This window comes from Pyxicephalus adspersus, chromosome 8 (genome assembly GCF_032062135.1).
Source record: "Pyxicephalus adspersus chromosome 8, UCB_Pads_2.0, whole genome shotgun sequence".
NCBI lineage: Eukaryota > Metazoa > Chordata > Amphibia > Anura > Pyxicephalidae > Pyxicephalus > Pyxicephalus adspersus.
Genome location: NC_092865.1, coordinates 66,196,238 through 66,209,616, shown reverse-complemented (window position 1 = coordinate 66,209,616; position 13,379 = coordinate 66,196,238). Strand labels below are relative to the sequence as shown.

General features: G+C 37.2%; 1 protein-coding gene across 3 annotated transcripts in view; it reads left to right on the top strand.

Annotated features, from left to right (window-relative positions):
* Positions 1–12,061, top strand: part of PPARG (peroxisome proliferator activated receptor gamma) — a 47,690-nt gene extending 35,629 nt beyond the window's left edge. For all 3 annotated transcript variants that reach the window (XM_072420991.1, XM_072420992.1, XM_072420993.1), the window contains 3 exons: positions 4,886–5,085; positions 7,556–8,009; positions 11,334–12,061. In XM_072420991.1, coding sequence (XP_072277092.1) covers positions 4,886–5,085; positions 7,556–8,009; positions 11,334–11,581 — 902 coding nt within the window. In that variant the 3' untranslated portion in view covers positions 11,582–12,061. The remainder of the gene's footprint in view (positions 1–4,885; positions 5,086–7,555; positions 8,010–11,333) is intronic.
* Positions 12,062–13,379: the final 1,318 nt, after the last annotated feature.

Sequence of the window (13,379 nt, the reverse complement as noted above, 5' to 3'; positions counted from 1 at the left end):
CCGGAATGCTAATCACTGTGACCAATTCATAAAGAACGTGCTGATAATTTAGCACTAATTTGCTATTAATTTGTTTCTTCAACATCCCTGTAGATCAGTGTTTGGTATGTTTCGTGACAGCGCTGAAAGCGTCATTATAATTAAGTTCTTAGTTACAAGAAAATTCCAACAGACTCAACTAGAAATGTCTGATTTTGATACTGACTCACCCTCTGCTCACCTAACATCTGGATTTTCTAACACCTTAAATAGCTCAATTGGCTGTCCCTTGCATTAAGCACCTTATGGAGTACAGGTTCTGACAAGCTAGTAACCTCAGCCAAATATAAATATTGTATGATAAAATTTAATAATGTAATAAAAGATAAAAATAAAAAAACAGTTTGTTGCAATATTTACTTTTAAATTGGAACTAACATCTGTGGTCAGACAGCTCTGTATTGCAGAAAGGAACAGCCAATGTTCTTTTTACAATAAGTATTCTTAGCTGGTTGAGCGCCATCCCATCTGTCCAGTTATGGTTGGTTGCCAGAATACCCGGCATATTCCGACTTCCCTAGCAGGTGCTGTGACGCCATCTTCATCAGTTATGTCATCCTGGTGAGGTATGTCATCCTGGGCCAGCTAGTCAAGATGGGCAAAGATCCCAAAGATCCCAAAGGAAGAAGATGGCAGCACCTGCAATGGAACAGGAAAAGGTAGATAGGTGACTATTGACTAGGTTTAGTTCTGCTTTAATGCAGGCATTTTCCCTGCCACTGTATGTTATATTTTTGTTGAGAAATATAGCTGTGTTTTTGGTTTGGTTCTTATTGCTGAATATTACATTTTATAGTGAATGATGATAAATAAAATTAGAGGTCCATTTATAATTTTGGTTGGTGGTTTGGAAGCAGCATCCCTGCCGAACTCTGCATTGTACATGACTTTCTCCTCTATCACAGATACTACGTTGTGCTATCATAAACAATACTTACCTCTCCGCCAAATCCCCTGAGGAAGCCATGTAGGCAAAACATTTTGGGATATGAGATGGTTTCGGTATTGCTCTAATAGGGGTTTCGCTGTATAGTATATCAGTCAACCTTCCCATGCTTTCTCTAATAGGAGTGACCAAACAAAATATGTTGTATACTATGATTTAAGCTTGTACTCACAATTTATTATTTATCTTTTACAATACATTGCTGGACAAAAAACCTTAGTTTTAAATTAAAATCATATGACTTAAAAGTAAAAAGTTGATTCACACAATTTGTAATTGTATCCAATGTGAAAAATGTGTAAACTTAGATAAAAGTTGAGTGGAAATATTTTTATACAGCTGTATTAAACTGAACCTTTTCATTTGTGTAATTCTGGTTGTGGAATGCCTTTCACAAACACATCACAAATTGGATAACATAGTGGTACATTCAGCTCATCCGTATAATCAGACCTTTAGTGATTGGAAATTACAATTGTAGTTTGGAAATTACCATTATAACAGTGGAAATGACAAATTTTACAAAGTGATTGTGTTTGTTCACCACTAGTAATCCCCGGGGAATTGTTCAGCAAAATCCCTTATGAGGTCTAATTTTGGATTTATTGGGTTGTACTAAAAGATGGATGTTTATTCAAATTCGGTCTGAGTTATATAAATAATTTGTAGTATGTGAACAATGTCACGCAAATTGCAAATGCTAGAAAATATGATCCAATGAGAACAAAAATGTTTGATCTTTTTATGGGGTTATTGCTAACAAAGTCACATTATTAGTAATTGTGCTGAATGGAAACAAGTAAAAGGTATTCTGGTTTTTAAGGTGGATTTTATGGAAGTATCTTACACATCTCAGAGCAGGGCTGGCCTTAGGGTAAGGCAAATTTGGCAATTGCCCAGAGCCCCCATCTTAAGTGCGGGGTGCTGGGAGGTAACCCCTAGGTAATATCTGCCCTGGACCCTAAAGCTATCCCTGTCTCAGGGACTTTGAGATGTGATGGATTCTTTAGAGCACTTGGGTCAGCACACCTACTTCTGGGTCTCACAATATTGGTGTTATAAAAGAACCACGGAATGCACACAGGTTCTTAGGAACACTCACAGTGGCCAGGAGCACAGTTGGTATTTATGGCAATAGGAGCAGGTTGTTGGCATATAAAATATGTATAGGACGTCAGGCGATGCCTCACCAGGCTCACTGATTACTACAACATAACTTTTAGGTGGTCTGGCCCTCCAGGGTGTGAGCTCTCCAATGCCCAACAAAACCTGGCAAATAATATTTCTTGTAATTATTATTTAAATTCTTCAGTACTCTGATGGATACATTCTAGAATTACATTGATTTGTCTTGTGGTAGGTCAGGGCTAACAAACTATTGCATAATTTTCTGCTAAGGACAGATGTACCCATGTAAGAGTCTATACTGGCAGCGGTCCTGAGCCTTAGGAAAATAGTCTTGTTTTCCACTCTGAGAATTGCAAAATAATCAACACATGCTCAAATGACCAGTAAATCATAAGATATGTGAACTCATTTTTCTTTAGCCAAGCAATTCATGATGTTGTTGATGGTATTGTTTTCTGATAACTCCACTAGTGAGCATTGTTCAGTTTTATTTTATATTTTTGTTTTGTTCATTTTTTATTTTATCTTACACAAACAATTTAGTTTTTTTTATTCTACATTATATTCATATTTGTAATATCACATAATGTAACCTGTTTTTATGCACTAGGAAAATGTTAGAAGGCCCATGCCATGCAGCATTTGTCTGCTTCTGAATTGTGAATGCAAAAGTAGCTTAAAACAGAATAAAATGTTTAGAATAAATATATGCAAGTAAAATACAGGGGACAGGTTATGCCTTTTCTGCAATAAACGTACTTGCCTGTTCGCCCTCAACTGAGTTGTGCATGTGCAGCTCAGTCTACGTTTCCAGCTTAACAAGCACATGTGCCGTAGTTATGTCATTTTGGCCAGGCGAATAATTGGACAAAAATCCAGAACCCGAAAAAGAATGGGGTGAAGATGTTAGCACCAGTAATAGGAGCGAGGATAGGTGGATTTAATTAAATAATTGGAATTTTTTTTTTTTTGGAAAGGAGACATAGTCTGTCCTTTCTGCACATGAAGAACCTGTCTGTTCAAAATATTTTTTTTATAGTTTTAGTTTCAGTTTAATATTTCCAAAGCAACTTGATGTAGCCTAAATAAGCTCTAGCCTAAAGCAGCGGTTGCCAACCTTTCGGACTTCACAGACCACTAAATTCATAATTGTAAATCCTGCGGACCAATAATATGATTTCTTTTAAAAAGATAAATACATTTGTAAAATAATGATCTCCCTAATGGTGCCTGACAATGGAGGCTCTGATTCATTGATCAGCTCACGGTTAAATGAAGTAATACATTTAAGTTACATATTAGTGTAATACATAGTAATACATAGGTACATGTTAAGTTGAAAAAATACATACATATAAAACTTCAACCACACTGCAAATAAACATTTCCCAGATATAAAACCCTATAAGACATAGTTGGTCCAGAGGAAGGCAAAAAAACCCCGGGTACAATTTGCTTCAACAGGGGAAAAAAATTCCTTCCTGATTCCATGAGGAAATCGGATGTTCCCTGGATCAGCAGTCTCTGTTATCTTTACTTTAAAGCTTTAAAACACAGTTATATTCCATGATTCTAGAAAAACATCCAGCTTTTTCTTAAAGCAATCTATAGTAGTTGCTGGAACTACTTCCTGAGGGAGCCGATTCCACATTTTCACAGACGTTACAGTGAAGAATCCCTTACTACTATTACTATTGTTATTATTATCATTAGTTGTATTATCTTTGGTATTACAAAAAGAAATATTTGTTTGCTCTCACTCATTATGTATTTATTTCATTCAAATCTAAGACCAAACAAGAAATGATACTTATCGAAGTCAAACTATTTGATGCCATTAAATATAACAGGTAAAGAAAATACACAGCTAAGGTCATACTTACCTAAAGGAACATCTGACACATAAACAAATAAAACAAAACAATCGGATGAGAATCGGTATTGGCAGAGCGGGGTGACTGTTGTAATGGTGGAAACAATACTGAAGCGTATGGCTCAGTTTCCTCATACAACTTAAGACTACAAAGACGTCATGCCCTCTCTTGTTTTTCTGTCTCTAGTACATTTAGTAATTTATTGCAATATAAAGGTAAAAATTGTCAATCAGAATATAAGAATTTATTGGAATATGATTTTTGTTTTATTATTAATAAAACAAAAAAATTGCAAATAATGTCCAAATTTTTCTGTGGACCACCAAAATTTTCTCGTGGACCACTGGTTGGCGACCGCTGGCCTAAAGGTTCTACTAAAGTCAAAAGCAGTTCAAATGAAAGTTACAGCAAAACAAATGCATGCTGACTCTAAAATCCTTGTACACAAGCCCGTAATTCTCCTCTTGTATACTGTATAACCCCGTAACTCTTCTTTACCTGTTCGCATTTGATCATATGACATTTTGTGATAGGCTATATAACTTTGCAACCACTACAAATATCGCAGGTATTTGGAACCATTCTGCTTTTAAATTTTTCACAACCTGTAATTTTATACATCATATTTTAGTACAAAATGCTGACTTATTCCTGTTATCTACTGCTTGAAGCAGTCATAAAACTTAAAGACGGAATCCATCAAAGTGTGTCTAGCTTGCAGTGCTCATTAAACATGCCTGTTGTTTATGGCATGCAATATTCCCCAAAATCACAAGCGTTCGTATGCATTGGGTTATATTTACTGCATATTTTATGACAGCTTATTTGTGTTTTATCGCACCATGGCGACTCCTTTCAAAATAATCTCATCCCAGTAACACAAAAATTCTGTTTTCAGCTATCAGGTTTGGACGGATGCCCCAGGCTGAGAAGGAGAAGCTCTTGGCTGAGATATCAAGTGACATCGACCAGCTGAATCCGGAGTGCGCCGATCAACGGGTCCTAGCCAAGCACTTGTATGACTCATATCTCAAGTCCTTCCCTTTAACAAAAGCCAAGGCAAGGGCCATTTTGACAGGAAGGACAACAGACAAATCAGTGAGTGGGCGTTATGTGCGTAAATCATTTACTGGGATTGCATTTAAAACAATTATATTATGCTTGCAATATATAGGTCTGTAGGAGGTCAACTTCCTTTTGTATGTACTGCACACATCTTGGCAAGTCTATATTTAAAAAGTCATCAGTAGGGGTTGACAATCTCATGTCATGTTTAAAAAAAATAAAAATCAGTAATAAATTATTGTAATACTCAATAATAACATCCAGAGTTTAATTTTGGCCCACGTTTATTTGTGTGACTACAAAACATACTATGTGTTTTAGCAAAGCCATTTGTTGGACAGTTTTGGACTGTGCCTAGAATTTTTATTTGTCCTCTGAAAACTATCATTACAGTCTGTTACCCCTAAGAAAATGCTCTGCCATATTTATCTGACTGTTTTACATTTTTAATGGATCGACAGAGTTCACACTGAATCAATAGTTATGTTAACATTTCCAAAATACCCAAACCTTATTAGTACAAAGTAACCCCTTATGCCTATGGATAGAGAGCACTCTTGGCACCAGTGTATCTAAAGGACCTGATTTAATAAAGCTCTCCTGGTGATCCAGGTTCACCCATGGTAATTCATCTTCTCCAGTCTTGGAGAGTTTTAATAAATTAGGCCCAATATTGGGGACATGTAACACCTCTGTCAAGTTCCTCAACACGATTCATGGAAATTAAAGGTTATGGGATCTCCCAAAAAGCCTATTTTTAAAAGATCTCCATCCATTTCCTGTTGTGTTTGCAGGACAGGAAGTATAGGGACTGCTACCCAATAAGAAACAGAAAAGTCCTTAGCTTTAGACATACTTTTAAATTCAAAATCATCTTAAAATGCACAGAAGAAATATGGATACTGCCATGTTTCATCTCCTGAAAATGCTAGGTTCTTGGCTAACATGATGACCCCACTGGCTTTTGTGCCTTCTGAATTCCTGAACAAGTATCAAGGAATAAAAAAAATAGAACATTTCTATAGAAGGTTGAGTATTCAATGTATGAAAACCAGAGGGCCAGATTGACAACCATACAAGTGGACTGGCTGCCATAAATGCCTCAAAACTTATATATACATATTGCTTTGTATGTGTATGTACATATGTACTATACATATATAATACATGTTTATATATAAATATGTACATAATTGCAAACTATACATAAAACAAGGTTTCTAAAACATGTACATCTAAAAAAAAAACATATTCAAAAGACAATAAACTCTCCTGAGGAAAACAGTTACTAGTTGTAATTAGTAGTGAGGGGACTTTATTATTATTATTAATAAACAGGATTTATATAGCGCCAACATATTACGCAGCGCTGTACATTAAATAGGGATTGCAAGTGACAGACTAATACAGATAGTGATACAGGAGGAGAGGACCCTGCCCCGAAGAGCTTACAATCTAGTAGGTGGGGGAATTTCACACACAATAGGATGGGAGATATGTAGTGTGGGAAGTAGTGATGGTTTCAAAAGACAGAAGAAGATGGGTTGGCAAGTTTGAAAAAATGGGTTTTGAGCGCTCTTTTAAATGAGCAGAAAGTAGGGGCAAACCGGGGTAAATTTGGTTATGAGTGAGGAAGTCATTAGTAGGTCATTGGAGGAGCGGAGAGAGCGGCAGGGGGAGTATTTTTTAATCATGTCAGAAATGTAAGTGGGACAATAACTGTGTAGGGATTTGAAGGCAAAGCACAGGAGCTGGAATTTGATTCTAAGGTGAAATGGAAGCCAATGGAGAGAACTACAAAGAGATGCAGCGGAAGAGGAGCGGTGGGAAGGATGGATGAGCATTCATGATAGATTGTAGAGGAGAGAGTCGGGTTAGTGGAATACCAGAGAGGAGGAGGTTACAGTAGTCCAAACGAGAGATGATAAAAGCATGTACAAGGACTTATTATTATTATTCCGTATTTATAAACCACCAACATATTACGCAGCACTGTACATTAAATGGGGGTTGCAAATGATAGACAAATACAGACAGTGACACAGGAGGAGGAGAGGACACTGGCCAGAAGAGCTTACAATATTGTAGGTAGGGAAATTAGCACACAATAGGAGGGGAGATATGTAGTGGTGGGAAGTAGTGAAGAACATGGGTAGGCAAGTGTGAAAAATGGGTTTTGAGCGCTTTTTTAAATGAGCAGAAAGTAGGAGCGAGCCAAATAGGACGAGGAAGAGAGTTCCAGAGAGTCGGGGGAAGCTCTAGAAAAGTCTTAGAGCCATGCGTGTGATGAGGTTATGAGTGAGGAAGTCATTAGTAGGTAATTGGGGGAGTGAAGAGAGAGGCTAGAGGTGTATTTTTCAGAAAGATAGGTCAGAAAGGTAAGTGGGACAAGAGCTGTGAATAGATTTGAAGCAAAGCACAAGAGTTTGAATTATAATATAACTGTAGCATATGTCTATTTTGTATCTATGTGTATTTTAATAGCATTTTTCTCTTTCTTCAGCCTGTGGTGATTTATGATATGAATTCTCTTATGATGGGAGAGGAGCAAATCAAATACCAATACTCCCTGTCACCCTATATGGAGCAAAACAAAGAAGTTGCCATTCGCATTTTTCAGAGGTGTCAGTCGCGTTCTGTGGAAGCCGTTCGGGAGATCACAGAATTTGCCAAAAGCATTCCAGGGTTTGTCAACCTGGACCTGAACGACCAAGTAACTCTCTTGAAGTACGGTGTTCATGAGATCATATTTACAATGCTGGCCTCTCTTATGAATAAAGATGGCGTTCTCATTGCTGATGGACAAGGCTTTATGACTCGGGAGTTTCTGAAGAGCTTGAGGAAACCTTTTAGTGAGTTTATGGAGCCCAAATTTGAATTTGCCATTAGGTTTAATGCACTAGAACTGGACGACAGCGATCTGGCCATTTTCGTAGCTGTTATCATTCTTAGTGGAGGTAAGATATCTTCTGTGCTGAACATAAAATATAAAACTTGTTTTATTTATCTGTTTGCCATTTTTTACGTAAACTGTAAAAAGGAGGCCTTATCTAGGGAATTTTTTACTACGCCAGATTTTCTCAACTTTTTGAGATGAGAAGAACCTTTGAAATTATTGTCAGGTTTTAGGGAACCCTTGCCAAGCCAATTAATCGAAAGTCATTGCAAAATACTGCATACAATAGTGACCTGTGAAAAAACCTTACAATGATTGTCATATCTTTATACTTATTGACAATTCAAAAGATCATTGGTGTCAAATATTTGTCTCTGCCAAGTTTTATTGGCGCAGAAAGTATGTAATCACCATCAAATGGAAGGTCAGTCAACTACAGCTCAAGGAACCTTTAAAAGCCCCCAGCAAAAAGTTCTATGAAACCTAGGCTAGGATGCTTGTAGTAAGCTGTTGGACTTGTGGAGGTGAGAAATACATATATATATATATATATTTCCTCATATAAAGAAATAATCTTTTTACACGCTCACATTATACTGAGCAAGATGAAGGATAATCAATAGACAGTATACGTAAAAAGAGTAAATTGCATGGAATCACACGCACATAGAAACCTAAACCATTAAAAAAAGGATTATCATGGAATATTAGTAACTTGACACATTTCCTCCATACTAAAGATCAGACAGGGAAATATTCAGTTATATAAGTGGAAACCTCCTACAAACATGTTCAGGATTCTCAAATATGTGTTTTTTTCTTTTATAACATTAACATCACTCATTAGCCCTGGTCATATAGTTCAACCCCAACAGATTTGAGCTATTTTGACCTAGGTTCAGAACCTGGAGTTTGAGCAATCTGAGCAAAGTGATTTTGGGAACAGTGTGATTGTAAAGCAAGTGAAATCAAATTTTTTTCATTGTTGCTAATAAAAGTAATTTGGTTTAATCACATTGTGACAGTTAACCAAGTGAAATCACAGCAATTTTTTGCCCATATACATACAAAAAAATCTTTTTTCCTATTGTGGCAAAAATGTGCCTATTTTCACAGCAGAATTAGACGTGAACCAATCGAAATAATGGCTCCAGATTCCCCCATGTAGTTCAAGGTTTCTAAAATTTCTAAAAGGAAACTTAGCATTCATATCTACAGCCAACCGACAACAGGTGAGGGCCACCATCAAAAATTTCTGGGCCTCATACTAGTTGAAGTTCCTGGGCTCCCTATGTTTAAAACTTCAATTACTGCAAACTTCAAGCTCTGATAGGTACCCCTTTCTCCTATGGGAGCCTTGGGGTGATGTATTACTGAGTTGAAATAAAGGCATTGTTAGGGCTTTCATACGCTTTACTTCCATACACTCCCCTTCTGTCCTGCTTTGTCTCTGGGTCTGACTTGCTGGAACAGTGCTCAGCTACAATCAGTTATGTGCAGATTTTATAATAGTTGGCACCACTGCTGGGCAGAGAAAGCAGATTGGTTAAAGTGTAACCTTCCAGCAAACGTAGGAATAAAGCTATGTCATCTGAGGATACATTTACTGTGCTGCTTTTCTTTTAGTTGTAGACTATATAAATGGGGCCAGTTCAAACCAGGTCTACTCGTAGATAATAGGCAGCCTTATTTAGTACTATATAATAAAACCCTGTAAAAACAAGTGTCATAAATGTGTATATTCAGTTACTTACAGTGGATGTCCAGCCAAAATAGCCTTGGGCAGAATTTGGTTAAAACTCACAAGTTTTTCTGCTGTTTTCCATAGAAGCTATGGAGATTTCCATTCACTTCCTATTTAAAGGATACAACAAGAAACAAAAGGAATCTTCTCAAAAGTGCATACATAAAGTCCAGGGGCAATCAAAAAATATGACACCTCCCATTTCCCAGCAGGACCACATGCTTTTGTTGCTGTCAGGATGTACGTTAGTTATAAAAATGGACCCATATATTCGACATGTGGCTTGGTTCCGAAACAAATTACTATCCCTGGTATTTGTAGATAATTCATTCAGTGCAAGTGCAAATATAGAAACTACTCCCCAGTACATACCTCAACAACTGAATCACAACCAAGTAAATTTCCCACCAGCCAATGGAAACATGGTCCACTGTGTACAGGCTCATGGTGGTATTGCATGAATCTCTAACAGCAATGTATAAAAAGTATGAAACTATATAATAAAGTTTCCCCTTCTTTGATTATTACTTTTTACAAGGAAGAGTGGAGGTCTGTAGCCTACAGAATCTGGCAACAGTTAGCAGCAGAGGCTAAAATGAGCTCAGTGTTTCTGGCAGAATCAACAGATATTTTTCCTCTTATTAAACAGACATAACAAGATGCATTTATTGGCATATTTAACATACCAAAATGGAAAGGAGTCTATTGTTATAGTTTGTATACATTTCAGGTTTTCATGGCGTGGTGGGAAGATTATTCAACCATGACCATTAGCAGTACGATCAGTGTGATTCATAGGTGGTGTTTACCCAACAGACTATGGACGATGATTCTGATAACTGTTGGAAAAGGACAGCCGGGAATTATTAAGACTTTATTATAAATTAAATTGCAATTCAGAAAAACTGTCCATCTCAGGGCTACACTATGCCATGGGTGTGGTGGGAATATGCTGCAGCAAGTGACTATCACTATCTATCAGTAAAACAATGAATGATTAACGTGAATTAGTTCATTCTACAACTACACCCCCTTAAAATCATTTATTTCAAACCTTAAATTTATATTTATTTATTCCTCTAATTGTAATAAAAACTGAGGGGCAGATAAAGGACTAAAAAAATGAAACTAGAAACTTGTATGACAGTTTTATTTGTGGACAGTGATACAGTGTTTTATGTCATATAGTGCACACCCTAGTAAAATATATTTTCTGTTAGGATATGTTGGCAGCTGTCATATGGTGAACCAAACAATGCTAACAGATGGAATAAAGAGCTGGCAAAGATGCCATAGGATATTGTACCCTACGTATCACCCGCTCTTTCTACAAACACTATAAAGCCACATTATACAATATGGGTTTGTCATTTTTCTCATGCTGGGTTATACAAGGATAGTCACATATGGATAATATGCCAGACAGGAGCTTGGTGTCCATCTGGTGCTTGTAGTTAGTTCTTGCTTATTAGCCTACTGCCCAGCAAAAAAAGTTTAGATCAATTAACAAATAAACTTCATATATTGATGCGTACAAACCAGCCTCAATGTGTGCCTTTCAGATCTTCATTGAGTTCAGCTTTATTTAAGATCAACAACTGCATTTATAATAATGGCTCTTCCACTTTCTATGTTTTTTAGATCGTCCTGGATTGTTGAATGTGAAGCCGATAGAAGATATTCAGGACACTTTGCTACAAGCCCTGGAGCTACAGCTTAAGATGAACCACCCAGACTCTTCTCAGCTCTTTGCTAAACTTCTCCAAAAGATGACGGACCTTAGACAAGTGGTAACAGAGCATGTTCAGTTATTGCAGGTTATAAGGAAAACGGAGGCAGAGATGAGCCTTCATCCACTGTTGCAAGAAATCTACAAGGATTTATACTGAATTTTGGACAACATCTTTATGACTTCTACAACTTGTAGGCGATCATCGCTCACATCTGCAATAGCTCTACAAGATTTTTGTGTAGGTTCATTCCTCACACTTATTCTAGTGCTAAAAGATCTTGTATAAGAAAGAGTACCTTCTGAAGAGAGCTACAAGGTCTTCCATGGAATCAGCCTTCAAATCTGTCATATAAATAGAAGGGCTTGTATTGATCTCCATGGACAACTCGAGATCTACAAGGACTTGTACTGTTAATTTCTACAAGAGACCTGCCAGTACCTGTACCGAACTAACATTTTTTTCTAATTATGTATTTTTACAATTTGCACTATTTTTATGAGGGAAACAGTAAAACTATTACTGTGACAAAGCCTTAAAAGACACAAAGCTTTCATATAACTGGTCTATTTTATGCAACTGGTTTATAAAACACATGTACAATTAACTTTTATTATTAAAATGTTTTATGAAAAGGAATGTGTGGTGGATTCATGTAATTAAACTATGCTGTATACCAGGGTTTATGCAACTCTAGGGTTTCTCTAGAGCAGGGGTGTCAAACTCAGGCCTACGGGCCAAATCTGTCCCACACTGTAATTATATTTGGCCCGCAAGAAAATACCAAATGTCTGCTAGAACTGGCCTGCCGGTAGACAGTGCATGAACCGCTAATACTACAAATCCTAGGATGCTCTGCTGGCACGTCGATCAGGACCCACAAGCGCCCCCTCCTCTGTTGACATTCATTAGGGACCTTCCTCAATTGTAGATTTTTTTTCAATAAATATCAAGGTTTGCCCACGACTTTGTCCAAATTTTTCATTTTGGCCCACAGTGTATTTGAGTTTGACACCCCTGCTCTAGAGGTTGCTAGGGATTCCGAGCAATTAACAATTTTGGCCTCTCAGGTCAGTTACCACTGACACCAATACCCTTTTTTGCTATTGTAAAGATGACATTTATCCCCTTGGCCAGCAATTATTATTGTTAAACAGTATATATATTGTAGGCAACTGGCAGGAAAGGTACTAGAGGGCTGATAACCTGTGAGAAGTAGCAGGTGGAAGACTCTCACCTGGGAGATAATTGAGAAGGAAGCACTGGGGTGGAGATATAACATAGAGCCAGGAGCTCAGTCAGGGGAGGTGATGTGCTGGAGACACGGACAGGTGCTCTGTGTGAGGAAGAGGAAAAGACCCTAATGGAGAGGGCTTGAGAGCACGCAGCTTCACAGTGTTCCACAGAAAGAGGGAGAGAAACAAGATTCTACAAACAAGGCGACTCTAGTTTTCTGCATATTTGAAAATGAACTGTTATAGACATGGGACAGCTGAAGATAAGTGCTTGTGTGTTTGATGATTAACCTGACAATGAGCCTTCCTCTTGGGATGATTTTTGTTGTTGCTAGTTGCCTACCATTTGTTAAGGTAATTCCCACAATAAATATATATATGTATATATATATATATATATATATATATATATACACAGTATATTATGCAGCTATGCACAATAAATAGGGGGTGCAAAGGACAGACAGATACAGACAGTGACACAGGAGGAGAAGAGGACACTGCCCAGAAGAGCTAGTAGTTGGAAGAAGTACTTGTGTGTGTGTGTGTGTGTGTGTATATATATATATATATATATATATATATATATATATATATATATTGTGTAATATACTGTGAGCTATGGATATAGTAATTATAGCAGGGGTTCTCCCCATGTTAAAAAAAGTCAAGAAAGGCTGCTCTATATGGTAAATGGCATGGTGTAGGCATTGCCCTGGAGT